At 34.6% G+C, this 20,819-nt stretch overlaps 1 protein-coding gene across 1 annotated transcript; it reads right to left on the reverse strand.

Annotated features, from left to right (window-relative positions):
- Positions 1-1,961: 1,961 nt before the first annotated feature.
- On the reverse strand, positions 1,962-16,922 carry LOC128182360 (potassium channel subfamily K member 9-like). Its single transcript, XM_052850960.1, has 2 exons — positions 15,889-16,922; positions 1,962-5,051 (listed from the first exon to the last, which is right to left on the reverse strand). Exons 1-2 carry the CDS (start codon positions 16,430-16,432, stop codon positions 3,787-3,789), a joined length of 1,809 nt encoding a protein of 602 aa, XP_052706920.1. The 5' UTR covers positions 16,433-16,922; the 3' UTR covers positions 1,962-3,786.
- Between the last annotated feature and the right edge of the window lie 3,897 nt (positions 16,923-20,819).

The following is a 20,819-nucleotide window of genomic DNA, read 5'->3' on the forward strand; positions in this document are numbered from 1 at the left end:
CCCTCTATTTGAAACTTTACAACTTAATAAAAATCATAACATCATCGACAAGTTGTATGATTGTATTTTATAAATAAATCTATGGAAAGTTTAGTTAGTAGGAATTCATTATCCAGTACTATAATGGATCTTTGTTCAGGAAATTCCAGCAAACACATGTTTATCAAATGAGTAGATTGGTTTTGATAGCTCCAAGGCTTCGATTGTTTTGTATTGCTCCAAGGACAATGCTGTAAGGTGTCTTGCTGTTTTATATTCTTCTTAGCCAAGTGCTTGGAGCTTTCCCTCTTGATTTTCCAAAGCAATTTTCTGAAGCTTTCACACCCACCATTTTAGAATATAGTAAGTGATTCTAACTGAAAAAGATGCAAACAAGAAAAGCGAAAAACTACATTTTTTGCTCGGTTGTAAATCTGCAAAATATGCTCTCATATGTCTTTGTTTTATCTTAGATTATACTGACCGAATAGGTTTTTATTCATAAAAGTCTGTTGAACATGTACGTTTGGCGCTGCATCCAACGTTTTACTGTTTTGTAATGCAGAGGTAACTTTGATTTATCGGTTTAATAGTAAATAGATCTAAACAGCCAAACCATGTCATGTTGACGGGCGTGATCATGCACATCAATCGAGACAAAAAGCAGGTCAACTCGAGGTCAGAACTTGTCGAATCACTATGCAAGTTACTATACAATGGCTATTGTAGCAATAACTTTTTTATCTTTCATAGACAGCCCTTATTTGCTAAATGGAAATAGGCTTGACAAAAAGTAGGAGGACAATTCAACAACTTTTAATCAAATTTTTTTCTAAAAATTGGAAGCACATTTGACAAGTTGTCTGCGCAAGAAACATAGACGTCATTGTCTGAAAAAAAGGAGATGATTAGGGATGTCAGACAAAACACACTGTTCCAAAGGATACACCGAATTACATAATATAAAAAAAACGAATATTGGTTAATAAGTAATATCCCTTCCCCCTTCTTGATTCAGCGGGCGGAAATTACCTGGTTTAAGTCAGGCCCAACTTTATTTTCGGAAAACTTACTCTGAGTGCAGAAGAAATGTACGTATGTCAGTGTTTCCTTCCTTGTATGCCATGATATAACTTCAATGCAATAACAAGATGATATTAGATTAAAAGAGGTGGACCTAAACCTTAGGTCCACACCTATTTGTTAAAAGATTTTTATCCAGCTTGTCATAAGATGCAACTGTGCTAGCTTATTACTCTTTTTAACAATTTCAAATAATGTTCATCGTAGAAGACAACATATATCTATCAGTTTAGACAGAAGTACGGTGTTTGGATTTGTGATTTTACAAATCTCGAAAAGAACTCTTTTAATGATCACAACCTGTACTAGCCGTCGAATCTCTCTATCTCTCTATCAATCGGTCTATCTACCTATCAGTTTGTTTTGTGGTTGTTAACAAACTGCTGCGAAGTACGTGTATGCAATGAGTTCCACTGTGGTTTTGGCTAATTCTAGCTCTCTTACAAAGCATACACCCTGTTTCTTGAGTGCGGAAAAACTATTCAAACTGCTCTAGTCACTAGAACTCGCGCCATCAGAGACCTGCTAAAACAAACACTGACGTACACCTCTGTATTTGAAAAGCAACTGTACACACAAGCTCCGATTTTCATTTGTATTTCTATTGAAATATTATATATCTATTGTACAGCATTACATAATCCATTATATATTTATACTTCACAATCACTAGCATGGGTTTTTGGCATTTCAGGTTCTAATAATATAATATTGATTTGGATCACTGCTTCATAAAAGAATGATGTTGGGCATTGTTGCCAATACAGAGGTTTCTTTGGTTATGTAATCAAATTTGAAAAGATCAAATTCGAAACTAATCATTCTCCTCAAATCTTCAGTTGCATACATATTCTGATTTTGATAAAAAAGAAAATGAAAGAGCACAACTCAAATTGTATTTGTAAAATTAGAAAAAATTTATTAACTGGAATGGTGGAGATGAAAAACAGATAACATCAGTCATACATGAACATAACAATGGTAATCTAAAAATCCCCACATATCTCGATGCAAAAGGCGGGATAATACGGCTGCCAATGCAAAGAAATCGGTCACCAAAACAACCATATAGCAATTTCGAAGGTGATCGTCCTTTGTAATGGCAAGGGTTTCGTTTTTACATGAATTAACAGTCAACTACCATGCACATATTTCCAAACGAACATATTTTCTTCTATATTTAACAAGATACAGTTGTGAGTTCAATTATATAACTCGTGTAAAATACATATTTGATTTTTGAGAGGTACTTATATATAGTGAACAAATAGAGGACAACATTGATTGTTTCGTTGATTTGTTTTGTTTGTTAAAAGAATAAAGAAAAGTTTATCAGTTGCAGTCGATATTAAACTTTTTCCAATGTGCTACTGGTTAATCGTGTAAGATTCAATGCAAACGTATTTTGTATTTGATTTAAACAATGTACATCCAACGTTTTATTATTCTTTTACAGGGAAATCTACATTAAAAACAGCAAGGCTGTTGTATTGCAAAGGAAAGAGAGACAAATCGACCGCAGACTCAACACCATTATATTTCCTTGCTTTTCCTGAGTGATACAATAATATTTCTTTCTTTGCCGCTAGATGTTTATACCAATCAAGTTTCAAACATCGCAGGTTATAGATCGCCTTAATCCGTGGCACTGACAACATTCCTGGGAATTCTGTAAACACTTACATGTGTTCTAGTTTTGAAGCAGAAGGTAGAATATGATCTAATTGACCCGTCAGTCAAGGAGCTATCAAGACGTTTAAAAACTCCAAAACGCTTCTCCGTTTTATGAATCCCCATTACTGCAATGATACTCTAAATTTAACTGGAGAACCAAAATAACACATCTTAATTAGCGAAACGAAATATGAGTCATAAAGTTTTCTGGGTGGGTATTGTGGTAATTGCTTCCAGAGAATGAAAGTTATGAAGCGTTCTTGCTGTTATGTGATGGTGAATATCGATGTATATGCATGTATAAACAATGGTGGTATTATTCATTTTCATTTGCACATTGGAACTCTAGCAAGTGGTTTCTGGTAAACATAAAGTACATAAATAAGATCTCTCTCTCTCTCTCTCTCTCTCTCTCTCTCTCTCTCTCTCTCTCTCTTCAAGTGGTGTGGAAGGGTAATGGGGTCATTTACACAGTCATGTTAAAGATGTACACAAAATTTGCATTGTCAGTTTCTGGGGTAAATGAATAAACAAATGGAAATGTTTGTAAAGTAGGAAGTGATGCTATCGTCCCTTTTATCTTTACCTCTACACACAGAAACATAAAGTGAACTTGCAATGTACCCTGATGCACCCATGTTTCATGTATGTTTCAGGAAGTATAGATGATAAAGGTTTATAAATACATGTCTGATATGGCTATTTCTGATAGTTCGTTTTATTTCTGAACGATCATTTGTTGCTTTTTATCTGGTTGTTTCACAACCTTGGAGTCTGTAGACGTTTTTCACACGACAATGCCTCACGACGGTATAGTTGAACAACTGTTGAAAGACATCGCCGTTTTCTCCTGGAATCATGTCCTTTTGGTTCACTCTAACTTGCATAAGATGTATTAAAAACTCTTCTTTTATTTTTACATCCCACACAACTTCTGTTGTCGTTATTTGAGCGTTTTTATGTAACATTTCGGCAGTTCTGTTAGTAGGTAATCTTGTTTCCCCGACGGAAATTGAATTTGTTTTTAAACTCACAAATAGAACTCGGATCTCACAGTTCTGTAACAGGGCCGCTAGGATTGAAATGCTTTGGAGATCCGTTTATAACATTTTTGTCCCTGTCGTTTTTATGAGTCACCCTTCTCAGGGATAAGTGTTTTTCCACTGACCTTTCTCGTTCACCACTTTCTTCAGATGGCGGCTTTCCATTTGAGTCCAAAGAATTTTTCTTCCTTGTCGATTTCATTCTTGAAAGTTCATTCTGTACATTTAATACTATATCTTTTCTCACTTCCTTCGCTTTGTCTCTAGCGATATTTTGTACTTCCGTTGCTTTTTCTCGAGCTCTAGACTTTACTTCGGACACTTTCGTCTTTGCTCTAACTTTTGCTTTGCCCCAGTGTTCTCCTGCAATTTTCATATGCTTTTTACCGACAACAGTCATTCTGTCTCTAGCTTTATCCATCTGAATTTTTGCTTTGTCGATTGTCACATTGAGGTAGTCCACACCAACGTTAATACACATAGAAACCAGGGCCAGTCCTAAGAATAGGTAGATTGACGACACCAAAAAATATTCTGGCTGGCCTGGCACAATGTCACCAAATCCAATCGTGCTGATTGAAATAAATACATAATAAAATGAATCAATGAAATTCCATCCCTCTAAAATCATGTAAAAGAAAGTTCCTAGGAAGATGTATATCAACATGATAACGGAAGCTATCGGAAGTGGAAGGTTGAAATTTTCATCGATTTCAAAATCATTCATTTCATGGGAATCTTTTGACGTCACAGAGTCGCCGCATGCGCTCTCGGTCTCCTCCGTCTCCGGAACCATCAGTGTTATTTGCTGGACGACATTTTCTTGCAGTGTAACCTGTTCAAGTGCGATCGCCTCTGCCATGTACTGGGCGGTGTCTTCCATGACGGCTATAGGAAGTGTCATTGTGTTCGGGTTGTTGGACCCGGACTCTATATCGCCGTCTCTGTTGGTTGACTCGCTATGCTCGCCGTCCTCGGCAGGTGCTTGTCGGCGACCTCTAAGTCGGCGAACAGATTTCACGGACGCTTTCCTTAAAGCCGTTTTCCCTCGTTGAAATCCACTTTTCATATATGTTGATCCTGTTTGTCGCGCTTTTATGCAGTAACCAGTGTAGTAATACCGCCGGACAAATTTCCAGAGGAACTTTAATCCAACTGTTAGCTTTTTGCCGACTTCTGCTAGCACCATTAAAGCCAAAGGTATTCCGATGGTGGCATAAAATATCGTCATGACTTTTCCAAAGTCTGTGTTTGGTGTAATATGCCCATAACCTGAAAAAAATATTTTCGAAGGAATGAAATTATCCTGAATGCAAACGTTAAATTGCTATTGTCTCATAAATCTTAAAGTCAGTAATAGCCAATGTCTTAATCATTATTAAGAAATTTAAGGTTTGGGAAATCCATTTTCAAAAGAATGACAATATCAATCAAAATATTACACTTGATGTCCACATATACTTAAAAAATAAACTTTTTTCCGAATCAGGAACATTCTATGTGTTACATATCTTTAGTCAATTTAAGATTTAGATTGTGTGTTGTAAACAAAAGATAAAATTTTGTTCGCCATGAGGACCAATTGAAAAAAGTCACTTGATAAGAGACCATCGAAAATTATTAACTTGCCACTTGGCAGCCCTTTATAACGCAGCATCAGACATAGTATAATATACGGACAGCAAAATATCAATATAATGTCCGGATAAAGGCGGTTGATTTTGGCACAAGTAGTATGCATAACTTGATATGAATGCATGTATCTTATTTACATACAATTATCGCAAACGATATTCATATTATGATACGGTAATGGGTATGTAAATAATTGTAGGTTAATGATGAGGTACACCCTTTTGCGATGCATTGTTTAAAGAATCAGATAAGCACCCAAACAATCGAAGCATCCTTACTGGTTGCTGATTTATCTTATATAATGAATGTATTTATATGTTTGTCAGTTCTGATGGTTTGATAATCAATAAAGCAGTGAATTAAAATTATACTTATTATAATGTTAATTATCATTTTCTGAAAAAAAATACAGTGTCTACTTAATCTGGTTTTTGTGTGTGTGTCATTTACAAATAAATATTATTATAATTTCCATAACTTCTGTCTTAAGGTAGTGTTGACCACGAACGATTAAGTTTTATCAATACAAATTTACAAGATACTTTTCTCTGATTTCTAGGTGCCTTCTGTCCTAAAACATAGATGTTTTACATCCCTCTCCTGCCTTTCCGTCTTGTAAAGCTGATTACAAAAATGGGCTTCATTTTCTTTGAAAAACTTGCAATCTTTTCAGCAAACAGATATCTCCTGGCTTTCAAAGTTGTGTTTTCCTTAGAGATTAGTTTCAAACGATCGTCTGACGTATTTCTTTTATTGAAACACTCGAGTCTGTAGAGTTATCATTTTTTGAAACAATTTCTGTCCTGTTTATTCACTCCATAACAAACTGGCCCTGTCAGAATTCAAATTAAAACCTGACATAAAACCATGATGCAACGATTAGTAAGAATTCAGTATAAATATATCAATTATAAACTAAATTTAGTTTACAGCAATGGAAGACAAAGCAATGTTTATTGCTTAATAAACAATGTTTATGCCGAAGAGGAATGTGGTGGCAAATGCAGTTAGGAACATTATATTGCAAAACCCGTATAACAAAAGCGAACGAAATTACAGTCGTTGCACATATTTAAGCTATTGCCATTAACATGGAAATGACGTCACATTGAGGTGCCTAGCCGTTTGGTTCTACATTGTGAGCTCCACCGCGTCTACTAATGTAACCCAAAGGACGTACAAAGGTCAGTTAATGCCACGGAGTGGTAATGCTATCGGAATAACGAAGCGGTAACGATGATTTCTCGTTCACAGACGCAACCTCCCCGGTGCCACTGAGGAAATAATGGGGATCCACAAATCGGAGCCAGTACTTCTTAATGTGCGTCATTATGCTGTCAATAATTTTGTACTACTGAAAACTGACTGAGTAGCCCTAGATATATTTCAATATTGATTTATCGTTATATCCACTTATAATGCATTTATCTGATATCATATATAACCATTGTCAAAATATCTTATGATTTAAGTATGTCATCTTTGGCTTATCTCTTTCATGTGTTGGTCTCATAATCTGTTTAAACGTAGATTCACTCCGTGATTACGGATCATTAATAATACATCCACATCTACGTGCAAACTTAAAATATTATGAATCTTTAACAATAGTTATTTTTGCCATATGTCTACAGCAACAAGCGACCAAAGTTTTATACATCAGCCTCAATTCTTTAGAATGAATTTCAACGATAACTTTTTCATATAGCTATAGTGTGTCAATCATTTCAAAGAAAATATCGTAGTTACACTATTTAAAAAGGCACATAATTTAGTTTTGTCATAGCTATGGAATGTATCAAATTAAAATTATTTTATACTACTTTTCAACTTCCATAAATTTGATAATATAATTATATCACATAATTTGTTATCACAAGAAGTGAAATGAATGAAATCTGTCAAATATGAGTAAGCATTAATGTATTTATATGTACATGTACTTATCTGATAACATTAATCGGTATCTACCCCTCGGACAAAAAAGTCATAGGGGATATAGGTCTTCCGACTGGGACCTCGTTTCCGGTTCCTTTTCCTACATTTAGCCACAGATGCATGATCTAGGATAAAATTGAGTCGTATTTTCTACGTAATTAGGGTTTTATGACATTTGTGTGTTTTATTTTTCTTTGATCTGTTTGGAGAAACATTTCACCCGAATTCTGGGTTGATTGAATTTTTTTTTATTGTTTCTCAGGGGAATTTTACACACACAAATATCGGCATGGATTGTCGGATTTTGAAACCAAAAAAATCTTGCATACTGACATGTCTACACATTGTAAAAGAAAAGTCTATTATTTCATTTTGGAGAAACAGGGAGCATTAAAAAATAAACAACTTCGCTTTGAAAGTGTCATGCACGTGCAATTTGTTTATTTGACTGTTTGTTACGTTTTATTGACAGATAACTTAATCCTTCTCCGGATTTATAAATAGAGTTTATGTCTTCCTATGCCATTTTGAAATTATCTTCGTTTGTGGGGAGAGAGAGAGAGAGAGAGAGAGAGAGAGAGAGAGAGAGAGAGAGAGAGAGAGAGAGAGAGAGAGAGAGAGAGAGAGAGAGAGAGAGAGAGAGAGAGAGAGAGAGAGAGAGAGAGAGAGAGAGAGAGAGAGAGAGGAGAGAGAGAGGAGAGAGAGAGAGAGAGAGAGAGAGAGAGAGAGAGAGAGAGAGAGCATTACAATTTCAGCATTGCTGCATTAAACTGGAATTGTGTTTTTATTATTAATATCTATTTATGATAGTCTTGTCCATCGATATGCAGTATTCACTTGACGAATCGGTGCTTTTGGTCTATTCCCTTGAATGCGGGGGAGAATATGCGGGGGAGAATATGCATAAGAAATAAATAAGCCAAAATGATTCCATCAAATTTTCCCATTTAGTGATGATGAACAAACGATATAGTTTAATTGCAGCCATCTCCGAAATTTAAAATCGTTACTTGTTCCACAGTTAATGATATGATATGTTAGGCATCGAAATTTTATTTGATTTTGCACTTTGGTGCTATTGATTTCAATCAGAGAGAAAATCAGATTGCATTTATGCGAGTTTTCCTCGATTCATGGAAATGAAATATATAAAGCTATCAAAATTCTTCTAACGCGGAAATTTTGAGGAAATTGAAAGCGGTGTTTAATCTTGCCATTTTGTGAATGAAGAGTTTAGATAACGACAGGGCCATTAGTGTATTGAAAATGTCAATAAGGATAAGAGGAATGCTTTGTTAAAGACGAGATACAAAACATGTTTTATATTGCCCAAACATAAGTATAGATCTGACCAGCAGTGTCCGCCCATATAGAAATGTCAAGTTTTCTGATTGCTTTTGCTCTCTTGTAATTATTTATCAAGCACAGAGAAAGAGGGTCTGCAACACGGAAACCCCAAAAGTCAAGGGTTTGTCTGATGATGACAAAAACATACGAGCCAAAGGGCGCATTGGTGATAAGGAATCAAAGAATAAGCACTCGTGGGGAAGATTGTACTGCTAAATATATATAATCAGCGAAAATTCAAACATCAGCTGGTCCGATTTGATCATAATGAAATAAATAAGATCAAGTAAGATACCATAACTAAAGCTTACTTTCTACCCAACTTTATGACGAAACCTATTGATAGCATTATCATCTCGACTGGGAAGATATTTTAATACAATGGAACACCACGGACTATAAAATTTCAAAATAATATCGAGTCTCAAAGTTCAACAAAAAAATGCAGAGAGAGAGAGAGAGAGAGAGAGAGAGAGAGAGAGAGAGAGAGAGAGAGAGAATCTCAGCATAAGCAACGCTGCTTTTTGTTTGCCTTGTTATCTTCGAATTATATCTATAAAGTATATTGCCAATGAACTTTGAGCCACTGACGTCAAACAGATATTGCAGGTTGCAGAGGCAGTTTAACAGATAGTCTAATTCCTAAACACCATTTGTATATTCTATACAGATTTCCACTTTATAATGCGCAACCAGGTAAACACAGGTATTTAATATTGCTCATTCACGATCAATTTATGTCGATATTTAACAATCATGAAGCAACGAATTATATACAGATCTCAAAGATGCCAGCATTACGCGGAAAACAGTGAGAGGAATCTATAAATCTGTTTGATTTTCATTTAATAATAATCTAGCTGCCTTTGATGAGGGGTAACATCCCCCAATATCAAACAGTACGCGATGGATGCGATCCAACTTTCCCCTGTAAGACGCCAATCGGAGTCCCTCGGGATAATCTCATCAGGGCCGCTTAATTACCGTATCACCGGGATTAATATGTTTCACACTTTCTTGCGTAATGATCTCGCTCGATGCTTAGCACTGATCAGCATTAATAGATTAACGTTTGTCCAATGCAAAAATGGTTTACCACAATAGTAACCAGAAACGGTGGTTTTGCGGCGAAACAATGTTGATACATCACAAACCACCGTTGGCGTATCAGGTGCAGTGCATGATATTATCAGTTAGAGACCTCGTACCAACACCAACACAGACTGTCTTTTGTTCTAAACCTGGTAAACGGTTTACCCAAAACGACCCACTTGACATTTTTCAGCTCCAATTCTCTTTGGAATGCTTTGCTTATCAACGGTAAAATTAGGATAAAATTTCAACCTTAATTTCTTTTTAAAATCTATGAGATAGACTCAATGTCGTAGTCATGAAATGATTTCAGGGTCATTACCTTGCTATATGGTTCATTACAAACATTTTTGAAAGAAATACCGGTGTTGTATAGCAGTTTTTCCCCCATAGTAGCTTTTCTCCCCGGAAAACCTACTATATAGTAGCCTTTCCCCCCGGGGGGAAAAGCTACTATATAGTAGCTTTTCCGCCATAGTAGGGTTTCTCCCTCACTTTTTTGGTTCAGATTTTATAAAAAATATTTATGGAAATCCAGTAAGGATTAAAATCAATGTTTCTACACTCCCAGGTTGCATACATGTATACCTGCATTCATCTGTACAGGTTAAGTTTCGTGTTGCCGATTTATTATTTTTATAGACAATGGTGAAAGTTGAACATGTGTGTAATGAAATTACACATACAACTTAATTTAGGTAATTTAATGAAATTTTTTTTACAAGTTATACACTTATATGCATAATTCTGTGTTCTGAAATTGTATTAAACGAGAATGTTTTAAGAATTTCTTGATAAATTTATCGGACTGTTTGTCTGTTTGTGAAAATTTCATCCAGGCTAAACCTCTGTGTTAGAGAAATTTTATTTCCGATGTTCCAGAGCCCGATTCTTTATATGCATATTCTTTAGGGTCCAATGTCTCATAAACTAGCGATGACTATATCACCATATTTTTATAGTGGCAGTGGTTTACCACTTGAAGATGACTCTGAAAATTTCAGCTCTAAGGGTAGGTAGGGCCCTTGATGTTTCAGGTCCCGATGATTAAAACCCCATTATAATGATTGAATAGTGTTCTATAAGTGGGGACCCGAATCTCAAATTCTAGAGATGACCAATTAACCATATTGTCACAGTGATAGTGGTATACCACTAGTAGATGACACCGAAAATTTAAGCCCCCATGCAGGGTAGGAGCATTTGTTGTTTTCGAGCCCGATGTTTGAAATCCAATTACATGTATAAAGAATATGTATTTTTTAGGGCCCCATATCTCAAAAACTATAGATGACCACATGAACCTATTACTACAGTCATTTAAAAGTAAAAATATCATTTAAAAATACACAATCACTCATATATTTCTTTATCAAAATCTTATTTTTTTAATTTACGAACAATTTTTTTTAAAAAGGTACGCGGGTAAAATTCATTATTCTTCAAAACATTTAATCAATTCATAAGATGACTAATGATATAATAAATAATTAGATAAATAAATCAATGAACTTTTATTCATAAAAGGAGAAACCGAAAATCAAAAATAAATAACCAACCTAAGCGCATATTCGACTTTTTTACTTGTTAGTTGATTAGAAGAACAAGCTTATATTTAAAAAAGTCAACTCATCACAATATATGTGTTGGTTGTTTTTTGTTTTGTTTTTTTAATTACCCTTGTTTAATTGTTCGAAGAAATAATATGGTACACAAGTAAATCTTTATTGCAAAAATATGAAACAAATAGTATAATTGTTTTTTAGGTAATTGAATCGTATATCTTGATTTATATAGCATCGTTTTCAAAATTGTATATATTTATAAATCACGTTGCAAACTTAAAAGTGAAAAAAATTAGCAAATAGTGAGTGACAATATAAACATAAAGTTAGTTCATGCTCCATTTCACATTTTCCAAAGTAACCAGCAAAGATACCGACATTGTTCTGGTTGTGAAGACATTTCATTGTTTTTTGAAATGTTTACATCATAATATCTCGTGTTTCGTAGAAATGTGCTTAAAAATATGAATATGCGTAACTTTAAAACGAAATGGAAAACATTAACATTAACATTAACATGCTTTTAATACATAATTAAAATACCCCTTAACCATGATTTAGAACCCCATCAATCAAAGTAAAACTAAAACATTTCAGTTTCTCATCATATCATATCATTACATCCTGTCTCCCGTTTGATATTTAGAAGAAGAAATATACAATTGTTTTAAGAGCGTCAATTCTAACGGTATTAATTTAAAATTGATGGCCTTTTGGACGAAGGGAGTAATGCATTTCCACTTTTTATTCCATTCCTCTACAAAATTAAGTTAAGATTGGTCAGTTAGTTCCCTGGGAGAAGCTTATACATTGATGGTAATACATTGGAAAATTAAAATTTCCAAATCGGCGTATTTTCACTCAAATGTGTTCTCACGTGTTCAGAACGCCGAAGTCAAAACTGTAGATAAGCATCAATTAGATGAAAAAAGATTCGAGGTATTATGAAATCCGTGTAAAAGGTGTTCCAAAAAGGGGTGAGAACATGTAAAATAAACGATGATGACACATGCATGTTATGAAGGCGCATGCCTTAGTTCATATTTGGGGTTGAAAAACTATTCTATGTATTAATAAATGCCACAATTTTCCTTTTTTATGAGAAATTAATATCATATCAATTATTGCAAATTATTGCCACGAATGATCCGCCATATACATGGCCGGAATGTAAAAAAAGGGGAAAATCCACTATATAGTAGGTTTTCCGTGGGGGTAATCTGGCTATAAAAAGGGGGAAAGCCCACTATATAGTCAGCTTTCCCTGGGGGAAAAACTGCTATATAGCCATTTTTCCGGGAGGAAGAACTGCTATATAGCCATTTTTCCGGGGGGAAAGATGGCTAGGGGGAAAAGGCACTATATAACACCGGTACAATTCTTAGCTCTAATTCATTTGTATTAATTAAAGAAATTGGAATAGAAGTTTTCTTAAAAGATATTTTAGAAAGTGCATATTTTCCCGTGGAAGCAGAAATTTGCAATTTACGATTTCTTCTTTTTAGCAATGATTTTTGACAAAGACATTAAAAGATTAAATGTTGTACTTTTCTTGCTTCAATACCACACTTCCCATTACCTCGATAGTTCACGAGTTAATGCTTTTTGACGAAGCATATTATACTGGCTTAGATAACTTATCTAACCTTGCTCTATAATCAAAATTGAAAGAGTGCAAAGAGGGCACCATTCCAGTCCCGACAAGCGGGATTATATTATATGAAAACAATCAATTTACATATCGTATCACTATTTTTTCCAAAAAAAAAAATTCACAAATAAACCATTTCTAATTATTTTTCATTTAAAGTCAGAGCCACCTTGCAAAGACCATTAGACAAACTAAAACTCTTAATGTAAGTTCTGTTTGATTTAAAATTTCAACAACACTTTGAAAGGGTAGCCTCGAAATTAGATAAAATGTGAAAATATTTTGAAAACTCTATCTGCTCTAGTGTTAGAGTTGATGATATGAACCAAGCATATGCGTGAGGTATTATTTGTTTGTAAAGCTATGATTAATAGTTTGGTAAGATGAGTAAACTTTTTTGCGTAAAATCCTCTTAGAGAGAAAATACAAACATCTCTCATCTTTTTAAGTGATCACAATCCCCTTATCAGCGCTAGGAACCTTCACGCCTTATTGACATTTATCAGTTAGGCTGATCCAAGCCTTCTAAAGATTTACTCATTCTTAATTGTCTGTCGTCATGTTTTTTAAAAATATTTAGATCTGAATCTAAAAAAAAAAAAAGAAAAGAAAAGAAAACAGGTGTATTGAGGATCACGAACTACGTGGTTTTTTTTTTTAAATTATGACTAATTTTGCAAAAATCGTTTTAATAATTTGATGTAAAAATAATCTATAAATTTAAAAAACCTATAATTGAAAGCGTTTAATTTTTCAGAAATGAAACAGCTTTACTTAGAAGCCGAACAAAAGCTTTTAGGGCGGGGTGGTAAAGAATTAGAACCACATAGAAACATTCTACAAGAAACGCATTCTAATGAATGCAAGATATGGGTTAATTAGTTACACCTTCTAAATCATGTTCTCAAAAATATCCCTGTAAAAACAATCAGCATTTTATTTTAAAAATTTTCCCTGCAATGATAGAATGAGCCAAAGCAGAATGAAACCAGGCACATTGTAGGAAGGTGTTCCAATAAATCCACTAACTAGGTTAATCAGATCCCTTTTTTGTACTCAGTATTTTTTTTTTGGAGTCAGCAATATATACGAGCTGATATGCAGTCTCCTACTTTAATGAAGAAATTACACTTTCGAATGACTAAAATAACTTTTGAACGAAAAATGTGTGTAATTGGTCTGAATGAGAAGGTGCTGGGATTAAATAGGCGACTGGCCCACTTTCTTAGACGCCGTCCTAGTTTTTGTACAGTAAATCACGCCTGATAAGTGATACATTTGTCATTTTCTAAATTAAGATGCATGACTAAAATTTAATGTTGAAAATGATCTAAAAAAAAAAACCCAACTCCCACATATAATAGATAGGCGAGTTTCTCATTCTTAAGAAATTCCCAAGAGGTGAAAAAATAAAGTTTTGAGACAAATGGTATTTTCAACAGACACTACTAGCAAGATTTTAAAGTTTAAAAGTGAAATTTGAAATATTCTTGTATATGTGGAGTTCATAATAGTATAACCATTCGGCTTCATGGCCTGATCTAATTAGAGCAAGAGTTAGGACGCAACAGTTTGGCATTGTATGTCTGCAAGATTAGTTCAATGAGAACATATAAGAACGCATTGAGAAGACGTGCTGAGTTCATGATAAGTATTTCCAAAGAGTGCTTCTAATTTGTCTGCAATTTCAAAATACAGCATGATCCTAAAAGTGCTCTGAATGAAAACGAGGCAAGTGAAAGTTGCAGAGCCCTGAACCTTTTATGTTGGATTTTTGTTAACACTGTTATATTAATAATGTCTGATTCTTCTTTTGCAATAAGTGCAAATCATAAACAATTTCTAGTTATCGTTTCGTCTGCTTTTCATCGGGAATACATGCGAATGTTTGGAAAACTCGATGGCAGGTACAAAAAATACGAGTAGCTACTATGCAAAAAGATGCGGAACATGTCTTAGCGCCTGTTGCTTCATGTTATTTTATGGGAGGTTTTTATTCTCGGAGTAAGAGTAAGCTCTAGTAGTCAGTTCTAGTAAGATGGTTGATGAAAGGTGAATAGGGTCGAAGTTCTCCCCCACAATTACACTGAAAGTCCTCTTGACGCTTAACCACATGAGATTCTCAAGGAATGCCAAACATGCGTCTCTGCGAAATTGATAGTGACATATGAATGTCTCGGGAAATGACAATAATAGCGACATGTGCAGTTGGATGCTTTTGCAGAAAACCATGCGATGCAAAAGCAGTTTTTATCTGACCTATCGGCTTATTGCGTAAATACATTTCAATGTCGTTAAAAAAAGAAAATACATTACGTTAAATAACATGTTACACAGAATAAATTGCATGGCGTGCGCTTAGCTTTGATTTGAAACATAAGCTGTCTTGATATTGGAAAAAAAAAAGCAGATTGTTCATATAAGAAGGGCTGCCCCTAAGATTGATAAAACACGTACAATTGCACATATTGTAAGAACCGGGAACTATTATAAGTGCTGTAATTGCTACTTTGTTCTGCGTTTAGAGTAAACCATCAACACATTGGTCATTCTGATGATACGGATATTAAAGTCCTGTGTCGCAATAGGCACTTGTTATAAAATTATGCTTGACATATAACTAATGTCATAGTTTGACGGCGGAAATTAACAATGAAAAATAATTCAATGCTTAACTGGTTTTGAATTATATAATATATTATTGTAATTTTGATGAATAAAAAATATTGCTGATTTTGTGACTATTTACAATTTGAACAGTTGTTGGCTTTTCATATTTTTTTTCTCTCTCTCGGAAGACAAATTTCAAAATCACTTATTTTCATAATTTGCAATATTAGGAAGTACATATAATATACATCATATATCGCGGGTAGCTTACCTATTGTGGTATAAATCGTAGCGCAGAAGAAGAGAGATCCCCACATATTCCACAATGGTTTTTGTGTGGTATCGTGGGGCGAGGACCTGATCATTTCTTCGTAATCTTCCAATATTTTTCGGGACTGTTCAATCCACTCTGTTTCATTCAAGTTTTTACTATTTAATTTAAACAGTTCTTTTCCGGTCTTTTCCCGGAAGTTCACCACTTTGGCTCTCTGGTCCAATTCTTCTTCATACTCGATCCAATGAAACATAATCATCCCAATGATAGAATAAAGCACTAGAAGGATAGACAGTCCCAATAGAGATTTGGAGACTGCATACATTTTCTTGAAGAAGTCCTTGATTTTGTTAATGAAGGTGTCCAATTTGGTCTCTGGTTCCATGACCTCGTTTTCGGTCGCCTTCGCTTCATCTTCGGGTAAACTTTCATCCGTCTCAGAAGACATTTTGCGGTTATCCTCCGTCCCAAGATCCAGTGGCACTCCACTAATCCTCACCTCTGGAACCACCAACAGGCAACCACCTTGATTCCAGACCATGCATGCGCCTAGACAGTTTTTCTACTATTATCGGAACGGAACTTTCGTTTTTATCTCGCTAATCCAGACTGCTGGTGACTTGCTATGTTCGCTCTCTGACTCTCTCTATTTTTATACCGTTCTGTGCAAGTGCTCCCTATCACCGATTCTCTCTGTTCCGTCAATGGAAGACAGGTTCCTCAATGGTTACGATAAATTTCAGTAAAAAAATAGAAGTACTCGAGAGAGACAATACAATGTTTCAAATTCAGTGAAGAGTCGATAAAAGTCAGCTTTCTGTTACAAGCGTAGGGTCACGAGCGTGGCTGCAACTTTTCCCTCTGCAAACTAAATATTAGAAACATATGTTGTTGTATAGCGCTCAAATCTTGGCGTTCTGTCATTGGAGGTTGCGAGAATATATATACTCGTTAATGCGATGCCGTCATAATTGTACGGAATAGTCCGAACTTTTATTGTTGTATTACTAATATCTACTCACAAGACACTTCCCCTTTCCTAGATATTTTTTTCAAACGGTGAAGAAAAAAATGATTACGCATTTACAAACTCGACAATGCAATGACCATGTTCTGAAGCTCGAGGCATGTCAGTATTTTACAACATGAGTTTGTAATGATGACCACATGTGGATAGCTATGACGGATTGAACTAGGGTAATGGCTTTGTCCACATTTACCGTCGGGGGTAGCGAAAATAGGAATCAATCTTTTTTTTAACCGTCCCGTCGTTAACCAAATTTTCAGGGGGCAGTAAGTCAACACATGTGCTTCTCCCTCTATTTTGATAACGCAGTATAGTTCTTGTTGTTTGTACACTGTCTGTAAATAACAATTCAGTTATTATATGAACTTGTGATAATACAATTTTACGGAAAAGGAAACATCGTCTTTATGCTTAGATATGGCCCAACCAAGATTTAATTATATTAATTGGGAAAATTATGGCTGAAAATATAAACTTTTCTAAAATTACTATAAATATGGACGCAGAACGCGAATGTGATATGAACATGTATGCACTGCGCAAAAAGCGTAATTTAAACTAAATTTATGTGATGTGTGATTTGATAAGATTATGATTAGATTTTGGGGGGGGGGGGGGGGGGCATGAATTTTTTTAACACAAAAATGTCTTTTTTTTATGTAGTGAAGACACGGGAATGTTTTACACTCGGTCGTTAAGTGAAAAAAAAAATTCTTATCGAACTATAGCTTTGCTGGGACATCTTGTGATCAAGTAATCCAAGAATTTCAGAATGAAAATGCAGTAACCAATCAACATCGATTGTAAGATGCTGTAACACACACGGTCTGTAATGCTAGGGACACGGTTCATTACCGCTTTCATGCTAAAGAGAGAATCATTAGTGCACAACGTATCACTTACACGTGTGAAAAAGCTTATTCTAGTTGCATTATATTGTGTACAGACAATTTTCACTAATTAGACGGATGATCATAAGAGTATATCTTCTGATTCCATAACGCACTCTGTGGCTTCTGGTAGTTCGGGAACATCGGACGCCGTTTAGCAATTGCTTGCATTTACTATAATACCTCTAATGTTGCTGCTTTGCACTTGGGTGCTGGTGTAAAAAGTTTGAAAAGATTTCATTGGTTCTTTAAATTACCTGTCAAAATTTGTAAATATCAAGTCTTTGTACTTTCAAAGTACATGTACATGAAAACACGTAGCGTAATTGAAACTTTTTCCCACAAGCAAAATTAAAGTGAATAAATATTCAGACTAGTATATTAAGCTTGTACATCCAAAATTAAAGTTATAGTTTAAGCAAAGACATATAATGTTGTTATTGTTTCTGGTTCTGGTTAATGTAAATAGATTTTTATTTTTATTATGATTGTAGCAGTGTTACTATCCCTTTCTGTAAAAACACAATATTCGGTCTTATTTTACCTTAGCAGTTAAATGTTTGAACTTAAAACATTCTCAACGCTTGCAATTGAGTAACTTAATATTGTCAATAAAAAGGATTTTCTAATCAAATTAAGCGGTTTAACAACCTGTATATCCAAGAGAAGTGACGCATTTAAAAAGCTTGTTCTCTGAAAAATTAGATTATCTCTCAAAGATTAACTTATCAAAATAATTGTATCGTAACCTCTAATGATGAGCGTTGAAAGATTCATCCTTGGCTCTTGCTAATTTAAAGATTCCGTATATCAACGTGTGAAGAGATAAGACCGAATCTTAACTAGAAAACCAGACTAATTCAGTTTCACATAAAAACACAGTAATAGCCTAATCTCTCAAAGGAATATCGTTTTGCAAAGCGGTTATTGCTCATCGCCTTTTTTTCCGGTACTTAGCACCTTGCAATTTCCGTTTTGTCCAGCGATACCTTCATTCAGCCGCTGGTACAATTACCTTGATAAAGAAAAGTAGAAATTATTGGTTGCCTGCCTATCTTTTAAAAATAACACATGAGTATCTCCAATAGATAGCCACTTGTGGATTCACAGGAATCTGTTGCTGGAAGTGCCAAAATTGTTTTGAAATTCCCGCTCGTTTCTTTTCTCTATTTCATACCGTGCATTTTGTTTGATGGAGAGAGATATTAGCTTAAGTAAATTAAAACCTGCTTTTGTGGTTAAAATATAAGAATATTGGGTCCAGATTTGTGTATTCAGTTCAGAAGTGCAAGGAATCACATTCCAACGCCTTCTCCTTACGCCTTCATTTAAAGCATTCGGGAAAATCTGATAAACTTCCAGTTGTATTTATTTCAAGAAAATCATTGAAGAACAGGTGCTCATTTATTGAAAATAAAACTCAATAGCGATGCATATATTTTCATGTTTCACTCTTCTTAACACTTGCAATGCTATGATCAAATCTTATTCGGTTGAATACTATTTGCAGATAAGAATATTGTTAACGATGTTTGGAAATAAATCATAATTCTTAACAGGTTGCAGTGAATAAGTACGATATGTTCTATTTGATTAGCTGAGCGGCTTTTCATCTTTCGATAGATAAGATTCCGAGCAATTTTGCTCTCAAAAATGTTTAATGTTTTATTTTGAGTTTTGCAAATAACGTAACTTTATACAATTCATCATCATTCATAATATTGCCGCCAGTATATCCCTGTGTATCAAACATTAATATTTTTGTTGATGTTTTTATTTATATTTTTCATATCTCATAATCTTGCAAAAGCACTGGCGAGAAAAGACAGGATTTGGTGAAATTACAGTTAATTATTTTTTTCCCAACGTACATAAATACAGCTATAAAAAGAGATTTCAGAAAAATTCAAAGATATCGCTTTATGCCATTCAGAAGAAAATTTCGGTTTTGCTTAGCATGCATGGCCACAGTGGATCGGTATCGCAATTTTATTCCGCCTTGATACGACTGTGTGCAGCAAGATGGTACATCCTTTTTTCTAGACAGCTAGAAGTGCGTTAGGAAGTAGTAAATCTCCAATCAGATACCTTGTTTTGCCTTTAAAAAAACAAGGGTTGATGACTTCTAAAAAATTATATAAAATGTTTCACATGTAAAATTCGTTCAAGCAAAGCAAACGGAACCCCAAAAAAGACGGATTGATTTCTGTCAGGGCTAGCGGTAGGCGACATGCAGAGAAAAATGCTCTGGTAGCTTATCTGTTGTGCAAAATCTTCATCTGATTTGCATGAAATCCTTTGTTTAAGTGCATTTGAACTCTATATCAAATTCGGCTAAGCCATAATATTGTTTTATATGTTTCACTTTAATCTGTACATCAAAATGAATGAAACAATGTTATTGCCCCTGTGTTTTATCCTCCTCATCTTTATAAACCATATTTACTTGTACACTCTTAAGTTGGTTTTCAATATAATTGCACGAACTATTTTTAAGAAAATATTATTTTGAATTTGTTCATTTTTTGCAACTTTTTAAAGACCGAATGTCCAACAGATATACCTTGAGAATATATTGGGCATAAACTATCATCATGTGATAAAAAATCTTGACATCATAGCATTAATATTTGAATATTTTTCTCTCCTCTTTTTAAGATCTATTTGAGATTAATATACTAGTTTCAAAAATAGCTACGACCATCCAGCTGTTTTAATTCTTGAGCCCCTCCCCTCCCCCTCCTCCCCACCCCCCAGTGGTCTTTTTATTTTGATTGTCTAAATTAAATTGTGTTTACATGTCACTAAGTCAGTTGTGTGTTAGGATAACGATAGAGTAACTCACGAGAATAACTCAGATGGAAGTATTGTTACTTAAGGGTATAGGATGGACATAGATGATATAAATTGTTAGTGTGGGCAGACCTACGTGTGGAATAAGAACCAGAATGGAGAAGGTAAAAATAAACTTGTAAGTAGTGAAAACATTTGACTCATATATATGATGCAAT

The sequence above is a fragment of the Crassostrea angulata genome, chromosome 4 (assembly GCF_025612915.1).
Source record: "Crassostrea angulata isolate pt1a10 chromosome 4, ASM2561291v2, whole genome shotgun sequence".
In the NCBI taxonomy this organism is placed as follows: Eukaryota; Metazoa; Mollusca; class Bivalvia; order Ostreida; family Ostreidae; genus Magallana; species Magallana angulata.